Source organism: Armigeres subalbatus, chromosome 1, assembly GCF_024139115.2.
Source record: "Armigeres subalbatus isolate Guangzhou_Male chromosome 1, GZ_Asu_2, whole genome shotgun sequence".
Taxonomy (NCBI): domain Eukaryota; kingdom Metazoa; phylum Arthropoda; class Insecta; order Diptera; family Culicidae; genus Armigeres; species Armigeres subalbatus.
In genome coordinates this window covers 115,957,030-115,984,671 of record NC_085139.1, presented here as the reverse complement: position 1 = coordinate 115,984,671, position 27,642 = coordinate 115,957,030, and the positions used below count along the sequence as shown (strand labels likewise).

The following is a 27,642-nucleotide window of genomic DNA, read 5'->3' as shown; positions in this document are numbered from 1 at the left end:
TCCGTAACTTATTCCACTCAATTGACATGACGCCGTTTTTACGCCAGCGAAGTATCTCCGCGCAAGAGAAAATAAAAAGGGACGACCAAAGTTGCGGCACGACTTTACGCTCCTTCGCCCACTCCGGTCATTATTCGCGCTAAAAGTGTCGAAATAAAATACCTCCCCGTTTCCCAATCGGTACCGGATGGATGAATGGTTGATGCTTCTTCGTCTTTTACTTCTGCGTATTCGAATTAGGCAAAAAGGAGACTTTTGTCTCGACGATTTCGTCGTCCCTCGACGAAATGAAAATAAGTGTCGGAATGCGTCAACCGGCGAAAATGAGAACGAAGGATTTTCTCCAATTTGCGTTCTCGACTCGGCGATTGTTTTCGCTTCGATGGAACCTCCAGGGAGCTGGCGCAGTCACTCAGTCGTCGGACAGTCGTTCGTTCTGCTGATCCGAATTCTGGGTGCCGGGATTGTGCGAAGAATGAAAATTGTTTTCCTTTCGTGGAAATTTAAAGTGGAAATAATTACCCGCTGCTAACTGACATGCCTCTGGGAGGAAATTGCGTCGAAATGGAGACTATACCCACTTTGAAGTTGATTTTCCATTCCGTGTCGGTTTAATTGATTTGTTTTGGGTATGGTAGGTTTCGATGAGCGTTGAAAAAGATTACGGGTGGAAGTTTATGTTACAACTGATTTCGTTTTCGGGCGAAATTGGTTCTGTATTTGAATGAAATGGAGAATGACTGAATTTGTTCGGGTCTTTTACATTATTGGGGGAAAACTTTCGGAGGCAGGTTTAGGTTCGTTATCATTACAGTCTGAGATTGATCCTTTTCGTTTCAGATTTCAATTACACAAAACACTATTGGCAAGAATAATATGCGGCACCGATTTCAACAATGAACTGTTTCCATTTTTATCACTGTTTGTATTCCGTTAAACACCTGGATGATAGGCTCAGATGGGTGAGTTGGTTTAAAAGCATTTTGTGAACAAAATCATGGTTATGCGAATTACTTTAAAAATTCGGATGTGGAAGCGACTCTATTTCATCTACGAGGCCAATTACACAAATATGTCCAACGTATTTTTCTTAATTTTGAGTATTGAGCTAATCTGCTGATTATCTTGCCCCTTCCCTTACAAACCAATTTGTACTTACCCGAATAACCAATCGTGTTCTTCGACACTCCCATGTGGCCGATTCCTCCCGGAGCTCCCACGACGATTCCTTCCGGACCCTCGATTCCGCCCGGCAAAATTGCCAGGCCACTTCCACCGCCCATTCCCACGGCCCCCATCCCACCGGAGGAACTGGTCGAGATGGTGGTCGTCGGTAGCACCGGTCCGCCCGGTGGTATCGGTTCCGGGTCCGGTAACGGTGGATAAACGGGATCGCAACATTCCCGTTCCGGAAACTCACTGGCTCTCACTACGGTGGGACCCATTGCCCCAAAACAGCAGCATCCGGCGGCAGCCACCAGAAGCAGCGCACTAAATTTGTTCCCCCCATTCCAGTGGCGGTCGTTAATTGTGGCACCACGTGGAGAGCGGTCGGTGGTGAAATTCGTTTCGGAAGCTGGTACCGTCCACACAGGCGCCACCGTTTTCAATCGCTCCTGCCGTGGCTGCGTGACTTGCCGAATTCTTCGCTCACTATCACTTCTTCTTCTTCTTCGTCGCACTCTGGGGGCTGCTCGACCAATCAGAGCGCCATGCTCGGTGCACCGTCGTCTCATTTTATGCGAATCTTCTTTATTCGGGACTTTCTCATTATACTTGCGGGTGAAGTTTAATCTTTATTAGCGTCGTTGGGCTGTGCAACACTTGCACTGCGGAGGGCGCACACACCTGCTTCGAACAAACACACTACACACTGAGGCTGTATGGATATGGTTAGAGAGCAGACTCACGTACAGATTAGCAGATGGGTGGCGGTGAACGAATAGAATTTAGCCAAATTTGGAAACTGGCGCTCGTGGAGATTCTAATTGAAATTATTTTAAATTCTCACTCTGGCACCTGACAGTCTTGCCCCAGTTAGCGTAAAATCACGTAGCGTACCCCAACCGGATGGCCACCTGACTTACGCCGACACGATTGTAGCTGGCGTGGCTTCCTGCATTTGCGAAACCCTCGAATGGGGCTGCAAATTGCAATGTCGACTATGAATTCTTATCTCATTTCACCCCGATGAAAAACAAAAAAAAACATCATTTGGGAACCAGCTATTTACATACCACAGACAAACGGATGTAACAATTTTAATCTGTTTTTATGAAACATCAATCATCAATTTAGTTACTATCAAGTTTACACTTTTCACGTAATACGATTCGTCATGTCCTGCAACTTAGAAATCAAACAAAAGGTCTCTTCACACTTTTCATAGTCGATTCAAATGGGTGAGCGTTACATCCGCTTTTCCGTGTACTTGGTTCGTTAACCATAATGGGTTCAGTGGATCGGGTGCTCTTGATGTCGTTTTTTCACATTGAAATGCATTTTGCTCTTCACGCTAATTGGATGGATTTCGGTCATTGCTGTACCGAGCTTTCTTTGGGGTCTGAATCCTCTTGGGAATGTTTGCAAAAAAAAAAGTACACCGGAATCTCCAAAATAAAATAATTGTTTTCAATTGATTCGATTGAATCTGGGGAATCGATGCACAGTGGTGGAGTCACTTCGAGTTATGCTGGAGCTAAACAACAATCCTATTTGATGGCTTAACTCGCGATTTCAGGCGTAGTCATTAAAATCGAGTTGGGGATTTATTGAATCAGTTAACTTGAACAATGCTAGATTGCTTTGAGAATAGGTCGTATGTGCAAAAGAGAGGCTCTCTTCACATACATTCTCTTTCGATTATTATTGAACTATACTAAAATTTACTTCGGATTTCTTGGCAGATATCTAAAGACAATAGCTTTGTCTATCGTGCTGGAGTGAAAATGTAGCAAAATATGCAAAATTAGCTTATCTATTAGCGAAAGAGAGTGCAAGCAAAGAGAGACTCTCTTTTGCACATACGACCTATTCTCAAAGCAATCTAGAATGGACGAATAAAGCAATATGATTAGTGATTTGATGCTCGTTTGTTTCTGCTATAATCGAGGATTAACAAAGAGAACATCAATTTAGAAAGATTAATAAATCAATGGAATATAATGGCTCATCGGCGATGGTTGACTGAATGAGTTGAATTGATTCAAATAGATACAATTGCTATTACTGGTACAATTTATATCCTGTTTATAAAGCTTAAATTGAGCTACATCTCGCAATAATCAACGGAATTGAATATTGACCTTATATCTGAATGGGAATGGAAAAATGGTGGTGTTTAAGTTTTTCATGCCGAGTTTAGTTGCCTAAAAGCACAGACATTTTCTCAATTCGTTGATCTAATACGTTTGGTGAAAGTATATCAACTAGTCTGTCATCGAAATATGGTTTCCTTCAGGTCAACGTTGCGGTTCGCAAACCGCAAAGCCAATACCTCAAGTACGCTGGAGCTGTGCAAACTAATCCATCATGATAATATTCCCCGTGAGCCAGCAATCCCGGCTGCTGCCATCAGGCCCCGTCGTAATTGTTTCCGCACATTTCCACCCATCGCATCGGAGCGCCGCACTGAATTCTCGGGCGGGCGCGAAATGGGGAAGCCCCACGCAAAAAAAACTCCCGTAATCCATAAACGTTAAATGTCTTATCAACTGGCCGGCAACGCATTAGCGCGCGTTCTCCCTTTGGAATTATGACGTAAAAACTGGATGCGAAAAACCTGGGGAAATCCACCTAACGGGGATAATTGCGTGTTCATGGCTGAAATAGAGTCACAAAATTGGAATATTGGCGGCAAAAAGTTAAACGCTTTTGGAAACTAGAATTATAATTCGTGTTTTTAAAATCGGATGGTTTTACGGCAACAACACATTTTGGTAATCCAAGTTACTAAAGCTTCTCAAAGAACTCAGTTTTAATATGTGAGAATTGTAATATTTTTCGTGGCCAAGCAATTTCAGTTGCTATGAAACACGTAATTGTAATCCATAGAAACACTATAATCTTGGCATGTAATGAAGCTCCACAACAACTCTCATTATTCAGAAACGTTAAATGCTTTCTAACTGCCCAACAACGCATTAGCATCTCTTTGGTGTTATGACACAAACAGTAGAAACAGAAAGCTTTATGAAATCCTGGTAGCGTCAATACTAAGACGTTCCCAAAATTCTGGAATTATTTGAGCCAGAGTAGGGTTACGGATGGTATTCCCGGCAGGGTCCAATTCTCGGCATAGACTCAAATACCAAGGATAGAATAACATTTTTTCCAAGGCTCATCGAAAATCGTGTGTGCTCACCCAAGAATTGACGATGCAGCTAGTTGAAATTAAACTTTAAGAAGCAATTGCGGCTTAAGAGGGGTGTGCTGAAGCGCAATAGCCTGTCAGGAACATTCGTCGATACCCTATATAGCTAAGTCACGGCGTTTCACATAGACCAAAGTGACTAGACCGGATTCCCGGACTCTTCCTACTTGTACCGCATTGTCAGACGGAAAACGTTTCGCATTCCATGATTAATGTTTAAAGTCTGGAAAATCTATGGAATCCGTAGGAAGTAGGATGTCTAAAAGAAGAAAAAATGGGGCTCTTAGAAAATCTCGAGTGCCTTCTGAACTGGAAGAATGAAAGTTTGAATAATTTTCAGAATTTAGACAATTTTCGTATCAAAAGATTTGAAAGATTTGACCATTCTAAAAGATCAACAAAAATTAAGTTGATTTGTAAGATTCCTAGATGAGAGGTCGTACACTAATTACGTAAGCATTTTTTCTGGGTTTTTCAACCCCCCTCCCCCATGTAAGATTTTTTTCAAACAATTTTTTTTTATTTCTATGGAACGTAAGAAAATGGCAGACTCTCCTCTTCCCCCCATAAGTGCTTACGGAATTAGTGTACAACTCTGAGTCAGAAATCATTTATATCTGAAGCTTTAGAATAACCTGCAGGGTCTAGGGAATGTGAGAATATCAAATATTTGTATCATCTACGGAATCAAAAATATCTACAGAAGATATTCTGAACAGTTAAGTTCATGCTAAGCTCCAGAATCTGAAAAAATGGTATATCAAGATATCAAGCAATGTGTAAAATCTGGAGTATTCTTGAATCTGCAGAGATATAAAAAATTGTTACACTCAAAACTTTGAATTGAACATTTGTCAGGACAAACACTAGTTGGCATTTTAGGCCGATACAAATATTAAAAATCTATTTTATCTCCCCTCACTCGTTTTTTTTAGCCAAAAAATTATATTTTGAGGGGGCAACAAAATAAAATTCGGATAATTTTGAGGATTTTCAAAACATTCTTTAACAAATTCGAGGAGTTTTTTGATTTTTTTCATTTTAATATTTTATTTTTTATTACCCCCTCCTTGACCTTTCGAAGACCCGTAGGACAAAATGACGGCCTATTTTTGTTAAATGCTTTATTAACGTGATTTTTAAAGGTAAGTTCATCACGGCAGTGCATAATAAGAGGTTTGGCCGAAAAAGTAACTCAGCTCAACTCAGCACTAACTCGAAAATGTTGTTAACTTGCTGACGTTTTATCATCTTTCCCTTACAAGCGCATAGGAAAGATAGGTTTTGTTTTCATCGGGAATCGTTTTGGTATATTGGCAATTTGACATAATTTTGAACTGCAACAAAAGGGTGGTTCATTTTACATAACGTACATTTGGCATAATGTGGATGTATGGAAGAGAAAGAGTTAATCGATATATTTTTTCACACAGGATAAAGTAGATCGAGGATACGTTTCGATAAATCTAGACTGATGGGACACATTTTTCGAACGGACAAACGAAACGGAAGAACTACTTCCGAGGAAGAGATCACATTCATCATTGATTTATTCCAGGCAAATGGTTACTTCCAAAAACGAAATCTTACGTCCCGTTGTTTGATGGCGGACAAACACTTTTTTATAAAGAAGGGATCAAGTCCAACATTGCCCCAATCCGGGCAAACGCCAACGTGCAAAGGACGACATCCACCATTGCCTTATTCTGAGCAAACATTTACTTTTAAGAAGGCACGTCACCATTACCTTCCCAAGTAGCACACGCAACGTCTTCCAAAAAACACCTTGTTTCTATTCAGTTTCATAAAAGGCATTGGAAAAACATCAACGTGCGAAAATGTTGCATCAAGATGTCAAAAACGTTCGAATTGTGATCAATGTTTCATTAAAATTGCAATGCAGTACGCGTCTGACATTTGGAAACAAACAAACAAAGAATACTGCTCTTCATGTTGCAAACACGAAACAAAATCATTAAGTTGCACATTTTTTACCATGTAACTTCAACGCGTCTTTCAAAATTTAATTGTTTGTTTAAATTAAGTTGCAGATAAGTTGAATGTGTCTTCATGTTTAATTTAGCATCGTTCAACGTTTTGACAACTCACATTTTTTTTTCTGTGATGGTGCAATCAAGTAACAGGAAACCCGAGTACAAAACTTCATAATCGTATGTTTTTTATGGTGAGTCAACATGCAGTCCCTTCGAAGTGTTGAATGGTGCTGTGGTAGCGTGAAGGGCTATGAATCACAAGATCCATAAATCGAATCCAGTTTTATATTTTTATAATTTTTTTTTCCGCTGTAGTATTTTTCGACATTATTGCAATTTTACTGCAATCGAAGGATGTTTCCGTAGGCTCCACCTCTTGCGCTTTTTAGATTGCAAGAGAGTTATATATGTTGGCACATACGCAAAGATTGTTTCTTTCCGAATAGTTGCAACATTATGAAATGTTTAGTAGTGAAACAAGTTGTGCTGCTTGGGTTTATTGTGATTACCTTAGTCCAGGCAAGCGCCTACTTTTAAATGAGGAATCACATCCACCATTGCCTTAATTCGGGCAAGTGCCTACTTTTTAAGAATGGGTCTCATCAATCATTGCTTACATCAGGCAAACTCCTACATATTTGCCTTATTCTGGGCAAACGCCTTCTCTTAAAGAATGGATCATATTCACCATTGCCTAACCCGGAAATTGCCTTCTTTTTAAGAAGGAATCACATCCACCATTGCTTCATTCCTAGCCAGCACCTACTTTCAAAGTAGGGATCAAATCCACATTTGCCTTAATCCGGGCGAGTGCCAACTTTAAAAGAAGGGATCACAATCACATTGCCTTAATCCGCGTCAGCGCCTACCTAATTGCCTTAATCCGGGCGAGCGCCTACTTAAAACAAAATCAGATCACATCCGCCTGCCCGAAGCCAGGGAAAACGTATGGTTTTCAGGGAGGAATCACATCAACCATTGTCCTAATCCGGACAAGCGCCTGCTTTAAAAGAAAGGATCACATTTTGTTAGGATTAACTTATACGAGAAAGCGTCTACTTCTCAAGAAGAAATCACATCCACCATTACCTTGACTGATAAACATTGCTTTTCGCTGGGTAATCCTTGAATCCAATGAAGGAATAACAATTATCATTACTTCATACTCGGCTAATTCAAGCTTTCTACGAAATGATTATGCCTTTTTAATATTATTATCGATCGGTGTTATATTCACCATTTAGTGAACACCAATGAAGTTATGCCATATGACCCTCATATCTGACGCTGTTCACATTCATGCCAAAAGTCCGTTATGCCAAATGACCTTTATGCCAAATGACCTTATTCCAAATGATTTTATTGCAGAAGACCCGTTCCCGCCGTTTGGCTGATATGACCGTTTGGAAGAAGATGGCGATGGCCGAAAGGGTCATTTGGCGGAATAGGCCATTTGGCCGAAAAGGTCATTTGAAAAGTGAGAAGTTAGGAGTGAGAAGAGAGACGTCTCACTTCTCACTCTTCATTTTTCAATACCCACTGTAACAAGTGAAACGTGCGAATGGAGTTGTGAGACGTTTCACTACTCACTTTGTACAATTTTTCGGGCAGCAGGGACTATGTCCAAGGGCTTCTCTCCCCAGGCCATCTGCGAGTTGTGGCGCCTGCCTAGGATGTGGTGGGGTTTGACAGTGGGCCCTGTTAAACCTCTATAAAAAGCTGCATGTATCCGCAAGTAGGCTCCACCAAAGCGACCGTGTGCCGCTCAAAGCGCACAAGCCCAAGTCCTGGTGTTAGGCGGGACGCTAAACAGCCCTGACACGACGGCCCTCCGACGAGACAGGAGGTTTGCGCAGGCCCAATAAGCCGCCTTGCCGAAAAAATGCCAATCATTCTCAAGATAAGCCAATTGATTCGAAGGTAACTTTTATAGTTACAAAACGATTTTAAGAATTATTTCATAGTGACAAATGAAACAAACATCAAAGAGCTTTATTGCTATTTCCCAGATGGGCTTAATCAAGGCATAGATTGCCCTAATAAAACCCTGTTTAAAGTTTTTTACTATCCAGAAATAATTACCTGCTTCAAAAGGTTTTGACAACAGCTAGAAAAACAATACTAATTTATGCGTGTTAAATGCTTTTTCTAAACTGGAGAGAATAGATATTGCCGCAATAAAACCACAATAAAAAACTTCGAATGCCAAAGAGTTGTGAGAATGTTACTTGGGTCTGCATACCGTATCGAACGACAACGGCCAACGATGCATAAACTCCCGCAGAATGGTAGTTCGAAGCACTTTCTTCCCCCGCAAGAATATCCACAAGGCCACATGGAATTCACCTAATCAAGTAACGGAAAACCAAATCGACCACGTTCTAATCGACGGTAAATTCTTCTCCGACATCACGAACAGAAACAGAAAACGGAACAGAAAAAAACTCGGTTTTTCGGAGGAAAAAGCGCCAGCAGGAAGATCGAGACCGTAAAGAGACGGAGGAACTGTACCGCGCTAATAACGCACGAAAGTTCTATGAGAAGTTGAACTGTTCACGTTAGGGCCACGTGCCACAGCCCGATATGTGTAAGGACATAAACGGGAACCTTCTTACAAACGAGCGTGAGGTGATCCAAAGGGGGCGGCAGCACTACGAAGAGCACCTGAATGGCGATGTTGCAGACAACGGTGGCGGTATGGTAATGAACCTAGGAGCACGCGCGCAGGACATGCGACTTCCGGCTCCGAATCTCCAGGAAATCCAGGAGGATATCGGCCGGCTGAAAAACAACAAAGCCCCTGGAATTGACCATATACCGGGAGAGCTGTTTAAACACGGTGGTGATGCACTGGCTAGAGCGCTGCACTGGGTGATTACCAAGGTTTGGGAAGATGAGGTTCTGCCGCAGGAGTGAATGGAAGGTGTCGTGTGTCCCTCTCTCAAATTTTATGCCGCTGACTAACACCAATTGCAAGAGAGTTCGTGGGGCAGTACCAGGCGGGATTTATGGGTGAACGCTCTACCACAGACCAGGTGTTCGCCATACGTCAGGTATTGCAGAAATGCCGCGAATACAACGTGCCCACACATCATCTATTCATCGACTTCAAAGCCGCATATGATACAATCGATCGGGACCAGCTATGGCAGCTAATGCACGAACACGGATATTCGGATAAACTGACACGGTTGATCAAGGCGACGATGGATTGGGTGATGTGCGTAGTTCGAGTTTCAGGGGCATTCTCGAGTCCCTTCGAAACACGTAGAGGGTTACGGCAAGGTACATCGCTTTGGAGGGAGTAATACGAAGGGCAGGGATTGACACGAGTGGTACGATTTTCACGAAGTCCGTCCAGTTATTTGGTTTCGCGACGACATTGATATCATGGCACGTAACTTTGAGAGGATGGATGAAGCCTTCATCAGACTAAAAAGCGAAGCTAAACGGAGTGGACTAGTCATCAATACGTCGAAGATGAAGTACATGTTAGGAAAAAGCTCAAGAAAGGTCAATGTAAGCCACTAACCACGAGTTTCTATCGGTGGTGACGAAATCGAGGTGGTTGAAGAATTCGTGTATTTGGGCTCACTGGTGACCACCGATAACGATACCAGCAGAGAAATTCGGAGACGCATAGTGGCTGGAAATCGTATGTACTTTGGACTCCGCAAGACGCCCCGACCGAATAGAGTTCGCCGCCGTACCAAACTGACTATCTACAAAACGCTTATAAGACCGGTAGTTCTCTACGGACACGAGACCTGGGCGATGCTCGTGGAGGACCAACGCGCACTAGGAGTTTTCGAAAGGAAAGTGTTGCATACCATCTATGGTGGGGTGCAGATGGCGGACGGTACGTGGAGGAGGCGAATGAACCACGAGTTGCATCGGCTGTTGGGAGAACCATCCATCGTTCACACTGCGAAAATCGGAAGACTGCGGTGGGCTGGGCACGTAGCCAGAATGTCGGACAGTAATCCGGTGAAAATGGTTCTCGACAACTATCCGATGGGTATAAGAAGGCGAGGTGCACAGCGGGCAAGGTGGATCGATCAGGTGGAGGACGATCAGGTGGAGGACGTTATTCTGCTTTATGCGGCCGGTAAATTAATTAACTAGTGCGTACCTACTGCTGTAGGTACGTGAGTAAAAGATTTTCAATGCGTTTGATTATATCCCATCCCATAGATCACATCGCTTACCGAAATAAATTCAGCTAAAATATCCTTTGTAACTAACACAATATCCTATCCCAAGACAATCGTGGAGATACAGAGGTATGCTCGGTCTCTATATGATCGTAAGAACGTGGAAAATTCAAAAAACGTGGAAACTCAATGGAATATTTACTGAAATAAAAAATATGTGTTCACGGAAATTTAAAAAATGTCCCTTTGAAGTTGATATGAGCTTCTAATCAAAACGCACGATAAAGTTTGAATCAATTTACACAATTTTGTGGAAAAAATTGAAACAATTTCCACGGAAATTCTGAACGAACGATTACCAAGACGCTCATTAGAAAATCTGACGATCTGTGTTCTGCCAAACTGCACCAAGCGGCTTTTTGAGTAACTTGCATCATTTTGTTCGCGAAAGAAAGACTGAAATCATTTCATATCTTATCAAACGTATATTTGTTATAGGATATTCTTAATTTTGGGGTTGAGGGATATCCGATACGATTTGTGATCAATTAAATCTGCCGAACAAAACCTTCCCGACTAGAAGGTCATATGAAAGTTATATCATCCTATGTTATTATGTTATACTAAATTTTTATAACAAAATTTGTTAGAAACATGGTGCAGGATGTTGTTAAAATATCTAAATTTCTATCAAAAACTACACTACTGGAAACAAAAAACTATCAAATTTAGTTACAATTTTATAAAAAAATAACATATATTTTGTTAGAAATTTATAACAGAATCAGATACAAAATATATTGTTTCTGTGCAATTGGAAATTTTACAGGTCGTGATGGGTTTCGAGATTGTGATCAACAATCATAATTTTTTGTTTTCGTCTGAACAAGAATATTTTTCGAGAACATGAAATTAACAACATAACAAATCAAGACAAAATTTTCAAAACGACTTATCTGCTTTTGTAAACAAAGATTCAAACGACGATTTGACGAATCTGATAGCTCTCCCACGCAAACCAACACCATCAACAGATAGCGGAAACCTTTACCTACCTATTGGTGGTGTTGGTTTGCGTGGGAGAGCTATCATATTCGTCAAATCGTCGTTTGAATCTTTGTTTACAAAAGCAGATAAGTCGTTTTGAAAATTTTGTCTTGAAATAAGGCAACCTTCTCAGGCGTTGTGATATCTATGGCTGAAAGACTTTGCTACATCTATTTCAATTGCCTACTGTTGGGCAATTCGGTGTTAGCCATTTTTCAAATCATATTATGATATAATCCTGTTACAACATTTGAAAGATAATGCCTACTGAGAACAAAATTGTATCGAAATAAGTTATAAATATCACAATATGTTAAAATTGCGTTCAGTTTTTGTTATGCTGTTCTACTCGGGTTGGGCTGAAAAATGGGTAGATTTTGCGCTTGGTGCGATTTGGCAGGACCCCGGTCAGATGGTTCTCCTGTGAAAAGCTGGCAGTTTTTCTCGTAGAAATTCAAAGGGATTTTACTTGGAAAATTATAAAAGAGGAAATAGGCCGAAGAAAATTAGATAATGTTCAAAACTTATATATTATGAGCATAATACATTATGAACATTACTAATATGCTAGTACCTAAGAGCATTTATTAGGGGGCGAAATACATTTTATTAGTTTTTTTTTTCGAATGGTTGTTTGCCAAAACTTATAAAGTTTTCTCTTTACGTGTACCCTAATAATTTTGATTGAAACTATCACCTTTCATGGGCATTGTAAATGCAAAAATTGACCGAATTCCATCACGTTCCTCTCCCTCGCCAAATTCTCTTCCCTTCCCTTGCCCAAACACGTAGCAAACAAGGGTCCCAAAAAATTCCCAACCAACAACGCGCAAACATTGCGGCCGCGTTATTATGTGTAATATCATAAATTTCTCCGGTGCTTTTGCACCTCCACCGGATTGGGTGGGAATTTTTTCCTCTTCCGAAGGGGCCGCTATCTGGGTGGCAGCCCAACCAACACAGTAGCTGCTAATTAGCTGGACGCTAACTTTTGTTTTACTACCTTATGGACGTCCGTCCATCCATACCCTTACCCGGTACATAAGTTTATTTTTTTTCCTCTCTCGAATTTCTGCCAGGCAGCGAAGCAAGAATAATTACCTTCACGCCAACTAGTAGTCCCACGGTATTAATGGGGGGAGCCTTTTTTTTCGGTGAAATACCTTTTCAAAGTGTGCCTCCGCGTCGCTGCTGGTGGTGGATTTATCGATCCACTTCGCATGATGCCGATCGGCGTTTTTCGGCCCCGCTATATTTTGTCGTTTTTCCTTCGAGAAGGTGGGCAAGTGGAAAATCGATCTGTCAAAGTCCACGAAGAAATTTCTCATGGTTTTGCGATTCGCTGATAGAACGTCTAAAAGATTGATTGGGAGTATCGGAACGAGTTCAAGTGTTTGGTCAGCTGGATTCAGTAGATTTATTATGAATCATTCTTCATTATTTCTGCAGGCGTCAAATAAAACACTTGGTGTGGCGAGCAATTTAGGCATCAACGTTAATCGTATTACATGTAATTATTTTTTTGCAACGCAGAACAATTTCGATGTAAAAATTAAGCTTATTAATTATACGTTCGCTATTTTAGCTTTCCATTTTGTTGAATATGTAGTTCGAGAGTTGTCATGCCAATCTTCAAGATTTTGTTCATTTCTTCTTTCTCATATTCTGAGATCTTTGTATGATATCCGCACTTGACTGGTGCTTCAATAATCAAAATGAAATTCTTTTCGCTATTTCATCATATGTATCTTGAATCAAATTGTGTCTAAACCCAACCCGCATCCCAACTAGCGAAAAACATTCGCGTCGTTATTTGTCTTCAATCTAAATCACAAAATCGAGAGTGTCATTTTCCGGCTGACGACTCACATTGATAGAGTGTGGAATCTAAATGAACCACTGGCACTGGTCGTTTCAATCCATCCTGATCAACTCAAAATAGCGAGAAAAAAAACTCCACTACCAGACTGACAACAAACTCGACTGACAGCTCGCCAGCGTACACTGCACTGTTTGGCAATGGAAGGGCAATGGTAGATTTTCGTTCACCATGTCTAGTCATTCACCAAACCAGCATCGTGCCAGCCGGTTTCAAGTCACCGATAGTCACTATTGTGACTATTTGGAATAGGAATAAAATCAACGACCCACAACCGGTTATGGCGGGAAATTTTCGGGAAATTGCTGTGGCATGCCTACAGGTCCCGTGAACTCCATGAACGAGCAGCGTTCGCACAAACCATCAACCAGTTTGAACTAGCAAAAGCGAAAAAAAAAGTCCGAAAAATCTGAAATTAAAACTATGCATACATCACGCCTGGAAACGTGCCGTGTTTGCTGATGGTGTCAGCAGAATTGTGCAGCCAAGAGGCAATACGGTGAAATGTTTTCGATAGTGTGACGAGATTTGACGCGGCCGGGGCGGCTGGTTGAGTGTACCGTGGTGGGCCCCACCAGCCAGCAACCAGTCGGAATTATTATTTGCGGAAAGGCCGAAGGACGCGTGAATTGGCATGTGGCTTGCGGAAAGCGTGCTCTGTTCCGTATGGCGGTTTAGAAACTCTGCCATGCTGGTTGGAATGCATTCAGGAGAAATGATTCATTTATATTTTTTTCGATAGGCACGATGCTGGTAAAACGATTTGTTCGATATCTTCAACTTTTATATCATGTGTCAAATTCAGAACCAATTAATCAAGTTGAGCGTCAAATTTGGTCTTGATTTGTCTGTGGCTTGATCTGAACTTGAATAGCGAAACTAACAAGACAGAACAATCGTTCGACGTCACAAAGTACAGACAATCTGGCTTGATCGAAAGATGGTTCAAGACCTGTGCAAGAATTGTAACTACTGCGACGCAGGCACAGTATACTGTAGCAAATATGTAAATCTATGTTTATAACGGAAATATGAGTCTGGAGGCTGACGGAAAAGAAATAATTTTAAAAAAACTGCCTTTCTCGGCGTATGGTACTCCTGGGAGATACACTTACAGGAAAACAGTATCGTGTCATTTGATTCCTATTGACATTGCACCATGCTCCTAGGCGAAAGTATAGATTTTATAGTTCCGTTAGGATACGTCAGGCATGAAGAATGTTTTATATAAGTCGATAGTAATTCTATCATGAACATGTACGTCTAAGTTTGGAAGATGATATTAGCATTTCCATATCATTATATTTTTAGATGAAAAATGTTGTTCTACAAAGTTGTTTGAAATAGTAATACCATCGTTGTTCGAATTGTACAAGAAGCTAAAACGGGAAGAATTGATCTCAAATTGATATTTTTTCATAGTAATTACTCCTTCTTTGAAAATTTCTTATGCTTCAACTTCAACCAGCGATCTGGTATCGTTGGGCTTGGTGCGGTCGAGAAGTAAATCAATTGATACGCGTTTGATTGTGTTCCTACTCGGTCTGCAGGTTATTAGTTAGTTTTGCGTTGTTCGACCGAATCAAAGTTTGTGATAATCATTGCGCAAAAATAATGGCATCGCTGAATCTTGAATCTTGAATCCAGATTCAACGAAGCCTTCCGACTAATTGATAATCCTTCCTGTGGTTTTGTTGAGACGGTCTTCAAATAGCAAAAACCACCTACAAGAAATTCCTTCCCTCTTCCTGACTGATTACAAGGACGTGGCCGGCGCTGTTATTGATCATTTGAATATTTTAGTCCCTAAAACTTGCACACTGAGAATGCTTAAACAATCCCAGTCAATCATTCAGTTGATTCTTTGTGCAATTTCACTGGTTATGGTCAATCACGGAGTAGCAACCATAGATATGTGTAGACAGTCAAAGCAAGCAAAGCAAAAACAAAACAGATTTTGTATTACAGCAATTTCCTGGTCGGTTGCACAATTTTTGCTGGGCTATTGCTGATCTATTTATACAGCCGCCTCTCCACATCTCGATATTGAAGGGACCATCGAAATAGAGAGAGATCAAGGAATGGAAGGAAAGTTGAAATGAGTACTAGATCCGAAAAAGCTCGTTGCTATGAAAAATATCAACATAACAAATATCATTCCATATTTTTGATGTGTTTGTTATTGTCCAAGGATGGTCTAGTAGCCTGAAAATTTGAACATACCGACATAAGAAGAGTCAATTCTGAACAAAATATGATCACATCGAGATAGAGAGGTTATCGAGATGTATAATGTACACATGTATGTAGATTGAAGGGACCGAGGAAACCATTCAATTACGGAAAGATTTCGAGATATAGAACATCGAGATGTACAGAGTCGAATATAATTGATAGTAATAATAATTTATTACTAATTAAGTTTAATTTATATTTTTGTTTTTTTGCATGATTAGTTATTGTACATACATTTTTTGGAACTAAGCGTTGACCAATTTGCTAGCAATAAGTTGCATTCGACCGAGAATCCTGTCCCATTGTTTTATATTGAAAATTGGTCAGATTGGACAATGAGATCAACAATTATGGGCAAAATATTACGTTTTATAATGAACGAGAAGGGCACCATTATTGCTAGGTCGATATTGTTTTTTACTGTGATGCATATAAATTAATGCAATGAACGTAAATAAATGGAAAAAATTAAATCCATTTAATCGAAGTGCAATTTTAGACCTTTCTTTTGCTATTGTTTTCAATATTCTCCATCACTGCTAGGTGGATTGATCTGAGTTTTTTCTTGCTTCAAGGCTTTCAGAATAAACAAATTATCTTTGAATTTAGGTGCTTTTCATTATTCTCGCTTAACTTTTCAAAAGGACCTAAGTAACATTTTTTCATGAATTAATTTGAATAGTGCAATCAATAGACCAAAACCAATATGAAAGCTTTTGATTGCAGTACTCAAATAATTGCATGAAACAAATGTTACTTAGGTTGTTTTAAAAAGTTAAGCGAGATTTCTTCTTTATTTTTAGCCGAATTTCCATGGGTGCCACAACCGAACCACAAAATTGAAATGCTAAAAAATGTCAAGTTTGCGAAATTGTCAATTCAATGTTTCAAATTGACGAAATCAATATAACTTCTTCGCTAGTAGTAGCGACAATTAAATATGAAACTGACGATTATTTCATGGTTCCGGTTGTGCGTTTTATGAACCATCCTCGGTACCCAGTAATGTAATCGGTCGTACGTGGTTTATAAACGTTTTAGTACAATTTTCGTTATCATAGCAAACTTCTTCTTCTTCTTATTCTTCTTCTTATTGGCATTATCTGGGCCATTGCCGCCTCGCTGAGCTAAGCTATCATTTTTGAATTTGTATATCATAAGGCTAACACGATGATACTTTTATGTAGAGGTGTGCGCCACCGCGCCACGCCGGCAGTTTTTGGCACGCCACCGCCGCCGCCGATAATTTTGCACCGGCGCGCCGCCGTTTAAAATTTGTCACGCCGCTAATCTACAATTTTCCACGCCGATTCAATATTGAAGAAGTCCGTAAAATGTCCTGTTTGATCTCTTTAACATCTCGTTGAAACACCAGATAATTTTTCGAAGAGAATACCAATGATTATATTGAAAGTTTTATACAATTTATTATTGAAATTTCTAAACACTCTCTGTGAAAACTAAGAAAAAACTCGCGTTTAGTCCCTTTTCTTATCATAAGATCGTACGAGACACTGAAGACGACCTTACTGTTAAGGTCGAAATACGTATCTGTCAAGGTACAATTAAGTGGTGGAATTAAATGGGATTGTACAAACTCGTCTTATGACAAGTTAAGACATTCCACTAAAAAGCTCAAAATAATTTTTACCAACAAAATCGCGTTAAGTTCCGAGATTTTTTTTAATTTGAAGTTTCGAGAATTCTTTGAAATTACCAAATGGAGCTCTTTGGATTTCCCAACGAAAATTGTTTGGAATTTTAGCATAAAGTTCTCCAGATTTCACATGAGAATCTCATCAGGATATTGTTGTTGAAGTCAGAAGTTGTTCCAAATTTCTACAGAAAAATATTATGAATATCCGCGGAAAGTTTTGTTGAGTTTATTTTGAGTACTCTTCAAAATTTACACAAAATATGTTTCTTGTTATTGGAAGATGCTTCAACGTTAATTTTCTCAATCTAGATTAATGAAGATGACCAGTGTGGTTCGGCATAGCCAAAATTAAAACAAAAAATTCTTCGGAAATCCGCGGAAGATTCCCTGGAATTTTCAAAAAATCTTCAAATCTTCCGCGGGAAATTATTCAAAATGTAAATAAAAAAAATTGGAAAACTCAACGGAAAATTGCTCGAACTTTTAAGGATTTTATTTGGATTTCTACAAAAAAATCTTTGCATTGTCCACAAGAAATTCTTGGCAAATTCGATTGACCGAAAGCGCCAGACGGCCGAACTGGTAATTTTCCTGAAAAAGCCGTTTGCCCTAGTCGTCTGACCGAAATGATCGTTTGGCCACAGAAGTCATTAGACAAAAATGCCTTTTGGCCATTTGGCCGAAAATGTTATTTGGCATACGGCATTTGGCATAATGTCAATTACTGAATGGATAATATCTAGGAACTTTTTTCAAATAGGCGTAACTATATTTGACCTTGAAATTTGAAACGATTCATACTTTCTCTATGCAGCATATTTTGCTCAACTGACGTTACTACCAGATAGGTCGCAATCTATTATTTCTGTTGGGTGCATGAGTTGTCCAAAATGCCCTAGCAGTGCCCGGACTGTTTTGTCTCTCTCTCACAAAGAAATTAGAAAACAACAAGGCCAGTAAACGTCAAAACTTATGAAGAACGAAAGTCCGTGCAGAGCCCTATTAAGAGCACAATCATTATTCCAAAAATCAAGGTCAGAAACAATTAGGTCCATTTAAAAAAGATCCTAGATATGGTAAAAAATGGCTACTCGTCGGCGAAATTGTCAAATGACAGTTGAACACAATTCCGTAACCTTTATATTTTTTAGCCGATACTGGCCGTTAAGCCAAACGTCATTTAACCAATTTCCATTTAGCCAAGCCGAAGTGAACGTTTATCTAAACTGAAATACCAGAAATTTGTTTGGCCGAAAGCAACATATAGCTGAAAGTAACATTCGACTAAAAATGCCATTCGGGCGAAAAAGTCGTATGACCAAATAGATCATTTGCCCAAAAATGCAATTTGGTAAGAATTAAATTTTTTAAGAATTCGTTTAGCCGATTTGACGGGAGATTCCGTTTGGCCAAAATGGTTGATTTGCAGAAAGGACATTTTCGGGCCAAATGGCTTTTTCTGCCAAATGATCATTCCTACCAAACGGCATAGTTTTGGTCAAATCTAGGAACTTTTTTCAAATAAGCACGGCAAAAACGGCAGATTTGACAGTTAGCACATATATTTCCTGTAAATTTTTCGTTTCCGTCGCCGTTCCGCTGAATTGCGTTTGGGGCTTAACTGTATTTGACCATAAAATTTTAAAGGACGCATACTCTCTCTCCATATTTCTTTCAATTGACATTACTACCTGATAGATCGCAATCTATTCTTTCTGTTGGGTGTATTAGTTGTCCAAAATAGTTTGAATTCAGAGCACAATCCCCATTTCAAAAATCATGGACAGAATTAATTAGGCCTATTTGAAAAAGTTCCTAGAAATGTATTATTAGGTCTAACAATTTTTTCGGCCAAACTACGTCGAATGTCCCTTTCAGTCATATGTCGTTTTCGGCCAAACAACATTTACGGACAAACCATTTTTGACCTAATAGCAGTTTCGGATATACGTTCAATTCGGCTTAATGCGATTTGGTTAGATTTTTTTTTGTCTTAAATCAGCTTACAAAGTAGAGAGGTTGCGAAATTTCGTTCAATGATCTTTTGACAATAAGGCCATTTCGCCGTAAATGTCATTTGGCCAAATGGGTGGACATTTTTGACCATATTATCCGTTCAGTAATTGACATTTGGCCATGTGACTAGTTGGGCCAAACAACATTTTCGGTTAACTCCCTATTCTGTCAAACGACCATTTCGTCGAAACGGCATTTCAAGCCGATGGCCTATTCGGCCAAATGACCATTTCGACCAAGCGACTTTTTTGGTCAAATTACCAGTTCGGTCGTATTTTGCTTTCGCCCTATGGAATTTCCCAAGAATTTCTTATGGACAATACACTAGTCGTTAAATAACTGCAACATGTTTACGTTTCAGTTAGCGAATGTTGTTCGATAACTGCAACGCATTCTAGACATCGAGCGGTTGTCAGTCGCCGTCAGATACAATAGAAGTGCACCTGATTGTGCAGCATAATGCAGCTATCATCGATTTTGTTTGAAATCGTTTTGAAGTTCAAAGGTCTGATAACTGCAAAACTGTTGCAACTATCGAATTGCAGTCGAAAAGACTTGGAATTATCGAACGTCTGCTGTGCAATGAATTTTCCTTGGAAATACAACGAAATTCCTTAAAAACTCCGAGCAATTTTCCGTTGAAATCCAAATATTTTATTTTTGAAATCTACATTTTGAACAACTTTGCGTGGAAATTTTAAAGAATTTTCCATTCAAATTCCGGAGAATTTCTCGTGAAAATTTCAGATAATTTCCTATGAAAACTCCAGAGTCTCCCGCGGATATTCTGAAGAATTTTCTGTTTTAACGATGGCCATGCCATATTAGCCGTCTTATTTTTCTAGACTGAGCGTCCTAACGTTAAAACACACATTATACTAGCCGCACTTTTCTACAATTATGAAGAATTTTCCGAGTAAATTTTAAAAAAATATTCAATAGAAACTCAACAGGAACTTTCCGCGGATAATCCGAACATTTTCCTGTAGTAATTTGGAACAATTTCTTATGTAAACTCCAAAGAATCTCCTGCTGAAATTTAAAATAATTTTCTTTTGGATTATCAAAGAGCTTCTGTTGGTAATTCCGAAAAAAATCTCTAAGCTTCAAAGAATCTTCCGTGAACAATCCGAAATTAATTTCCAATTGAATATTTTGGAAAAACTTAAATAGTGTTTTTAAGAAGTTCATCAGATTTTTCAGGCGAAATTCGAAAGATTGTTCCGTTAATGTCTTGAAAATATGTTCCCGAAAAAAAGCAAAAAAAAATCTCAAAGGAATGTATTATAAAAAACACCACGCCGATTCACGCCGCCGCCACCGCCGGCTAAAATGGCTTTCGGCGTGACGCCGAAAACGCCGCCGCCGCCGCCGATCAAAATTCGGACCAACGCCGCCGCCGCTGAATATCGGACCGGCGCACACCTCTACTTTTATGCCCAGGGAAATCGAGGCAATTTCCAAACCGAAAACTGCCTGGACCGGCACCGGCAGTCGAACACAGCCACCCTCAGCAGGGTCTTGCTTTATAGCCGCGCATCTTACCGCTAGGCTAAAGAGAGCAAACTGGATCCTAAATTTATTTTAAATGCTTAAAAGTTAATGTCAATCTCAGACAAATAGAGTTTCCATCCCGGGACATCCCGCAACAAAAAATCCTGGGATTTTGGATAATTCGGGATTTCCCGATTCCCGGGATATTATTTTTGAAATCCCGAAAATCCCAACAAAAAACAAAAAATGCTGGCATGTATACGGAGCCAAGGTTCTTTGTGATGCACAATCGATATCATCTTATTATTAACTTAGTAAGAGAGGAACAGACATAAAATATCGGAGATAGTTTATAGAACACCTTCACAAAAAAATTAGATTCTCCTATACCACTCAATGAAGGGCTACTGACTGATACTTTCTCAAGCAGCTACAGCTCTCTATGAATTAAACGACAATGTATCTACAGTACAAGATCAGCTACATCTATTTGGCGCCTGCTTCCTACCCATCTCCCGTCTCGCTGAAGACGTTGTTGTGTTGTTGTGTACACTAGCTGATATTCGCATTGCTAATCTCCTCGCGCCGCCCAACATTGAGTCAGTCTTCCTAAGCTTCTTGCCTCCAAAACAATTCTTGATCCAATTCATGTCCTTCCAATCGACGTTCGTACAACAAACTTTCCAGCACATGCGCAAGTTCAAGTGGTCCGACCCCGATGCTCTGCCTAATTTTTCTTGGTGTATCGCTTCGATCACAATCAACTCTGGTCAACAGGCTGCAATCAATTTGTCCAATGGCTTCTGTTAAATTTATATACCAACTTTAATCGCGTAATTTATCAACCTCATTATCGTTAAATTATCGAGTTAACTTACGTTAAATTATCGAACTCCGATATTAATTGAGTTAATTCATCTTTATCGAAGCAAGCGATTACGTTGAACACAATTACCTTAATCGGCGATAACGATAAATTAACGATTAACATCAAGATTAGGAATTTCAAAATTAGGAACAGCTGCAGTTCTTGGCAAAATTATCAATTAGTAGCCTGCCATGGGTTGGAGGATACTCTAGTACTGTGTTTTCTTTGTACGGGGTTCCCCATATCTCCAATAGGTTATGGGCCCAGTACGAATCTGCACATCTTCCATCTTTCGTCACTAGGATATTGAATGCAATCGCAGCAACTGTCTAAACCCAATGCATATTCAAACGAATGCAAACAGTCAAGCCGACTTCAACCGCCAGCGAACCCTCCTCCTCGGACTCAGCGATCATATATTCCAAAAGGGTACTCTACCTTGCGAGAAAAACGTAAATATTATTTGCTTCTTGAAGTCTTTTTTTTTTCGAAAGAATCGATTCAAATTAGAATTGAATTGAGTTCCAATTTGAAATCTGAATTATCTGGCCTTTCTAAAATACGAACTTAACCCCTGAACATTGAATAAAATCGTTTTTAAATAAAAAAAACTAAGTTTTCTAGGGATCCCGGGATTTTTTCCCGGGATATACGAACAAGTTCATCCCGAATCCCGGGACAACGAAAATGGCCGGGAAATGGAAACCGAAACAGACAAACAATGGGAATTTTATTTTATCTCTTCTACGCAATCTTCGTGAAATATATTTTCTTCCATCAAGGAAAAATTAGTTTCGACCGAATCGTACCTTTTGTTTTCATCCATGTTTAAAACCAAATTTTAACTCTGATTTGCATCATATTTTAGCGCAAACGCTGAATGAAGAAGAGGAAAGATGGTCAAAATTCAGTATTGAAAGGTTAGTTACAGATGGATTGAACGAACGTCACTAATCGTCAGAACTGCTATAACGAAACCTTCCAAGACCATGATTCCCCATTGCTACTCTTGAACCCTTCTTCTTCTTCTTATTGGCATTACATCCCCACACTGGCACAGAGCCGCCTCGCAGCTTAGTTTTCATTAAGCACTTCCACAGTTATTAACTGCGAGGTTTCTAAGCCAGGTTACCATTTTTGCATTCGTATATCATGAGGCTAGCACGATGATATTTTTATGCCCAGGGAAGTCGAGACAATTTCCAATCCGAAAATTGCCTAGACCGGAACCGGGAATCGAACCCAGCCACTCTCAGCATGGTCTTGCTTTGTAGCTGCGCGTCTTACCGCACGGAGGAGGAGGGCCCTTGACTCTTGAACCCGTATAGTTCTTTTCGCGTCCCACGATCGCTTTTCAGTGACCATAGAGTACGTTGTGACCTGGATTCAGCAATCCATTTCATTGGGTTTATCCTTCACTTGCAAGGCGAGTCGGCAAACAATTCTGTCGTCAGTTACGGACCACATTATACATTGTTGCCTTCACTGTTGGACTGAAGCCTCGAATACCACGAATACCGACCAATACCAAAAGGAAAGACTAACTCCCAAACGAGCTTGGCCATTTTTGTCCCGTCCAGCAGGCTGTCACTTTCTACGTATTGTCGCCGGATTCATCATCGTAGTCTTCTGCTCCAGGGCTTACGTAATAAATCCATCATCCCATTCGATAATTGTATAAGTCGCTTAATGGCGAAAAGCTTTATATCTAGAATTTATAATCTATAATCTTCAATTTCATAATTCGATAGATAAAATCAACGAATCAAAACAATTTAATATGACCTATGACCTAATTCTGTACAGAGAAGCTTTTTTTTTAAAGAAACCCTGAAGGATTCTCTTTGGGATCTCTTAAGGACTCCTTTTGGAATACAAGGACGATTCTTCAAAAAGGGATTTCCAGGGGCATTGGCGAATTCCATTCGGAATCCTTGGGAGATTTCATTCAGAATCTTGGATATTTTTTTTAAATCTTTATTTAGGTGATTTTTTAAGAATTTTGGATAATTACATTCAAATTCTTTGGAAGAACTCAGAATCACCGGGGATTATGTATCGAACATATGGGGTTTACGTTTGGAATCTCTAGAAAATTTCGTTCTGAATTTCTGGAATTTTTCGTGCGAAATGTCAGTGTGGATTCAGTTTGACATAAATGGAGGATTTTTTCCGGTATCCCTAGAGGATTCAATTAAGAACAATTGGAGGATTTCTGATGGATTACCTGAATGATTTCTCTTAGAATCTTAGACGAATATTTATTTGAATCACTAGTGAAATTATTTCGGAAACTCTATAACTCTTTAACTCACATCCTTAAAACGTAATTTGAAAACCAGGATGACGGAATTTGGATTTTATAACAAATATTTGCGTCGGTTTTTCAATTGCGAGTAGTGTTTGATATCATTTAGTTGGGCCATGTAGAATTGACCAAGTCTCTGAAGATCAGTGATGTTGTAATTTGAATTCAATGAGCTCAATTTTTAGCGGAATACGCTCAATCAACCACAGTAAAGTTATTATGCTCATGGTGGTGTTTCAGTTTTTGGTTCGACGTTAATGATGTCTTAAGCTCAGGTCCTTGGAGGTTCTCAAGATACCAAACCTAGTTTAAGTACTGCAGAAACGGCGGATATCACCAACTACATTGTATCTCTTGTCGTATCCTTAAAGGTGCCCTAAAATCAAATTGTTTTATAACATTGAAAAGATGAGTGGTAACCACCAGGCAAAACGCTTCATCGATGCGATTTGAATTTGTTTGTTGATAGTTAAATCTTGTTACAAAGCAACAAGAAAATTAAGGGGCCCGTAGGAAGGATAAATCAGCAATGTAACATAAACAATCCCTTTGTATTGTATTTTGTATTGTGTACGATTTTGAAAATCTGTTGGGTACCGTAAACCTAGAACACGGGTACCAGAAAATGAGTACTAATTTGTTCGGACCCCAACATCTTGATAATTATATCTATGGTAGTAGGCATTTAGCTTCTCATTTATAAACAAATGGCGGCATAAGATCAACTATGGCCAAAGTTATAGACCGAAAACAAAAGGGTGCCCACCTCATCCGAACCTCTTCCCTTATAGATTTTTTTTTGGGAGAAGCGATCTTGAAACGAAAATTATTTCCGGGGGAATGTTACTTTTTGGAAAATGTTTTTCTGGAAAATGGTACATTCTGGGGTTTTGTTTTGTGGGCAATGGTTTTCTGGCGATTTCCAACCAAAAAACTGAAACAAAATAAAAATGTTGTATTATAAAAGTGCTCCAAGTCATGATTTTCAGGTTGGATAAAGCTAGGCTGGGATTTTGCTGATTGATGCATATGTGTAGCACATTTAGTGGGAATCAGCAATATGTATATTGAAATATTTACCAATATTGTACAATGTTTAGTTGAAGGTTGGTAGAGTACCCAGAAAATTTCTTTGAAAGTATTGGTGAAATAAAAACCTTCATATGCTGTAGTAGTAATAGTCGCATTTATTACAAGAAAGATTATTAGTAGGGTGGTTCAAAAATCGACCCTGCTCCATCACCCCCACTCGATTTCTCCAATTCTCCGATGGTCCGCCGAAAATCTGAGCCAATTTGCACAAAAAAAGATTAAACACAAGCCATTTTACGTTTGTATGGACGCTTGTCCAAAATAATAAACCTTCCATTGAACTTACAACAGCGCCTCCTCAAACAACGAAATTAGAACCCATATAGTTAAAAGCAACACTCCTTAGCCCTCGTTCAACAAAAACGCCCCTTGATTCTTGCCTATCTTTTCAAACGGGCCTAACCAACAATTTAAAAAACTGCAATGACCAACATTCATACTGGTGTGTTAATTGTAGTACAAAACTTGAATAATAAAAACATATTTTATTTAGGTCCTTTTGCAAAAATTAGCGAGAATTATTGTCTCCATTCCTCAGTACAGTGTTGACCCGATTGTGGTACTCCCCGATTCTGTCTACCCCCGATTTTGTCTACCCCAATTTTATCACGTTTTCGCCCCGATTTTGTCACGGAAATATTATTCGTTCTGTTTATTTTCGTAAATAATACCGCAAACAACAATGATTTTTATGAAACAACTTTCACCGCCCGTAGCTTATTATGAATCATTTCTGAGTGCCTGTCAAGGATTTTGTAAGCCTTTTCGACAAAAAATAACGGGTTATCACCCCCAATTCGATTCCAATCTATGCCGTAGTTTTTGCGTAACTACTCAACATACCACAGCCAACATCCAAAGCTACTATGTTGCATTGCACTTTTTAGTGATGCCTCTCCCTGAGAAGTTCATTAGGGGAAGTGGGGGTAGCACGCCCATAGGGGTTAAAACGCGCCACCCCTGAATAAGGTTAAATATCCCCATTTTGATTATTTTCAATAGTCTATACGATAAAGCAATGAAAAATATTGCCATTGGATACATATATTTCATGATTTTTCTCTAGTTATACATGAAAAACTCGAAAAAACGATTTTTGCGTGTTTTGATGCAATTCTAGCTCGGTGGAATTTAGTCTTTCTGTCGCTGTTATACATTGATAGGGACACGGCAGGTATTTCCGTCCATCGTCATAGGGGCTAAAACCATCGAAAGCAACATCCATTCGCTAGAGCTCCACTATAGCAGAACGTATCTCCTGAGCTTAAGATTTGATACGAATGAGTTTGTCAAAAAAGTGTCTCCTTTATTGGTTTTCGAGACTATGACGAAAAGACGAAAATACCTGCCTTAACCCTAAATTAATAATTGAGCCATGAGCCATGCTGCTTACTCGTGTTCTTTATGTTCCACACGAAATCGTCGTCAAAAATGGTTTTAAAACGATTTTATGGGCCTTCAAACTTCTGAGGTCGGTGTGGGGCATTACGCCCATGCTCATTTCGTATGACCGAAACAGCTGAAACATTCGGTTAATTGCCTTAATGTAGGCAATTAAAATGAAAATCAGTACGATAAGCGCATGCGCGTTTTAACCCATCCACTGGCGCATCTCACCCCGCATGGTTTCAAAATCATTTTTTTCGGGTGCTTTTTAAAAATCAAATTTCTGTGCAATAAAATGGACAATTAGATATCTGTTATCGGTAGTCAGTCGCAGATATGCTGTTCTTCAGTATGCGCTGATGAAAACTGGCTGAAATGGTGGTTTTCATTGATAAAAATGGCATTTTCCTTGACGTGGGCGTCCTACCCCCAGTTCCCCTAATCATTCCCAAAAATTCGCATTCTAAATTAAAATCGATAGCCATTTATTAAAACAACCAGTAATGTGTGATCGTTTTGAGTGAAAACTCTTGATTATTTCCTTACGCCATATGGGCCCTCTCTTCGTATTTAGTATCTTATGTATCCATTCCCATTGGGGCAACACAACAACAAATGATAAATTCAACTTCAATAAGCCAACTCTCAAACAAACCTGAAACGTCAGCCCCTATTCCAACCAACCTTCGGAGGACACCCAAAACCTGAGACAGAATCTACTGAACGTGACGTTGTAAACTTTTTTTAACCACCCTAATAGTTTGACACCACCAAAGTGCGCCGGTGTTTACATTCGCTCCGCGATAATTTTTTAGTCTTTTTGTTGAGCAAAATCGTGATTAATATTGAGTTCCTGCTTCAAATAAGTGATTAATCCGAAAAAGTGAAGTTTGATTAGCAATTGACTAACATTTCGGGTTGCTCCAGTGCGGAAAAATTTAACAAAACTCGCTTTTAATTGTGTCGTCAAAAGGAAGGTGTAGTGCAATGATGAACCCACCAAATCGCGAAGGGCTATCAAATTGGCACTAAACTGCTGATTTATACCAAAATTTAAGCTGAAGTATTTATGTGGGAGACCCTGTAGCGAACGGGTACCATTTCAACTGCCATCGTGGTACTCCCCCAACTATTTGCTTA

The 27,642-nt window shown here is 39.5% G+C and overlaps 1 protein-coding gene across 1 annotated transcript in view; it reads right to left on the bottom strand.

The window, feature by feature from the left end:
• LOC134204983 (uncharacterized) overlaps window positions 1–27,642 on the bottom strand; it is a 712,198-nt gene that overhangs the window by 662,190 nt on the left and 22,366 nt on the right. Inside the window, exon 2 of the mRNA XM_062679833.1 lies at window positions 1,160–1,879. Within this exon, the coding sequence (XP_062535817.1) occupies window positions 1,160–1,736 (577 nt within the window). The 5' untranslated portion in view covers window positions 1,737–1,879. The remainder of the gene's footprint in view (window positions 1–1,159; window positions 1,880–27,642) is intronic.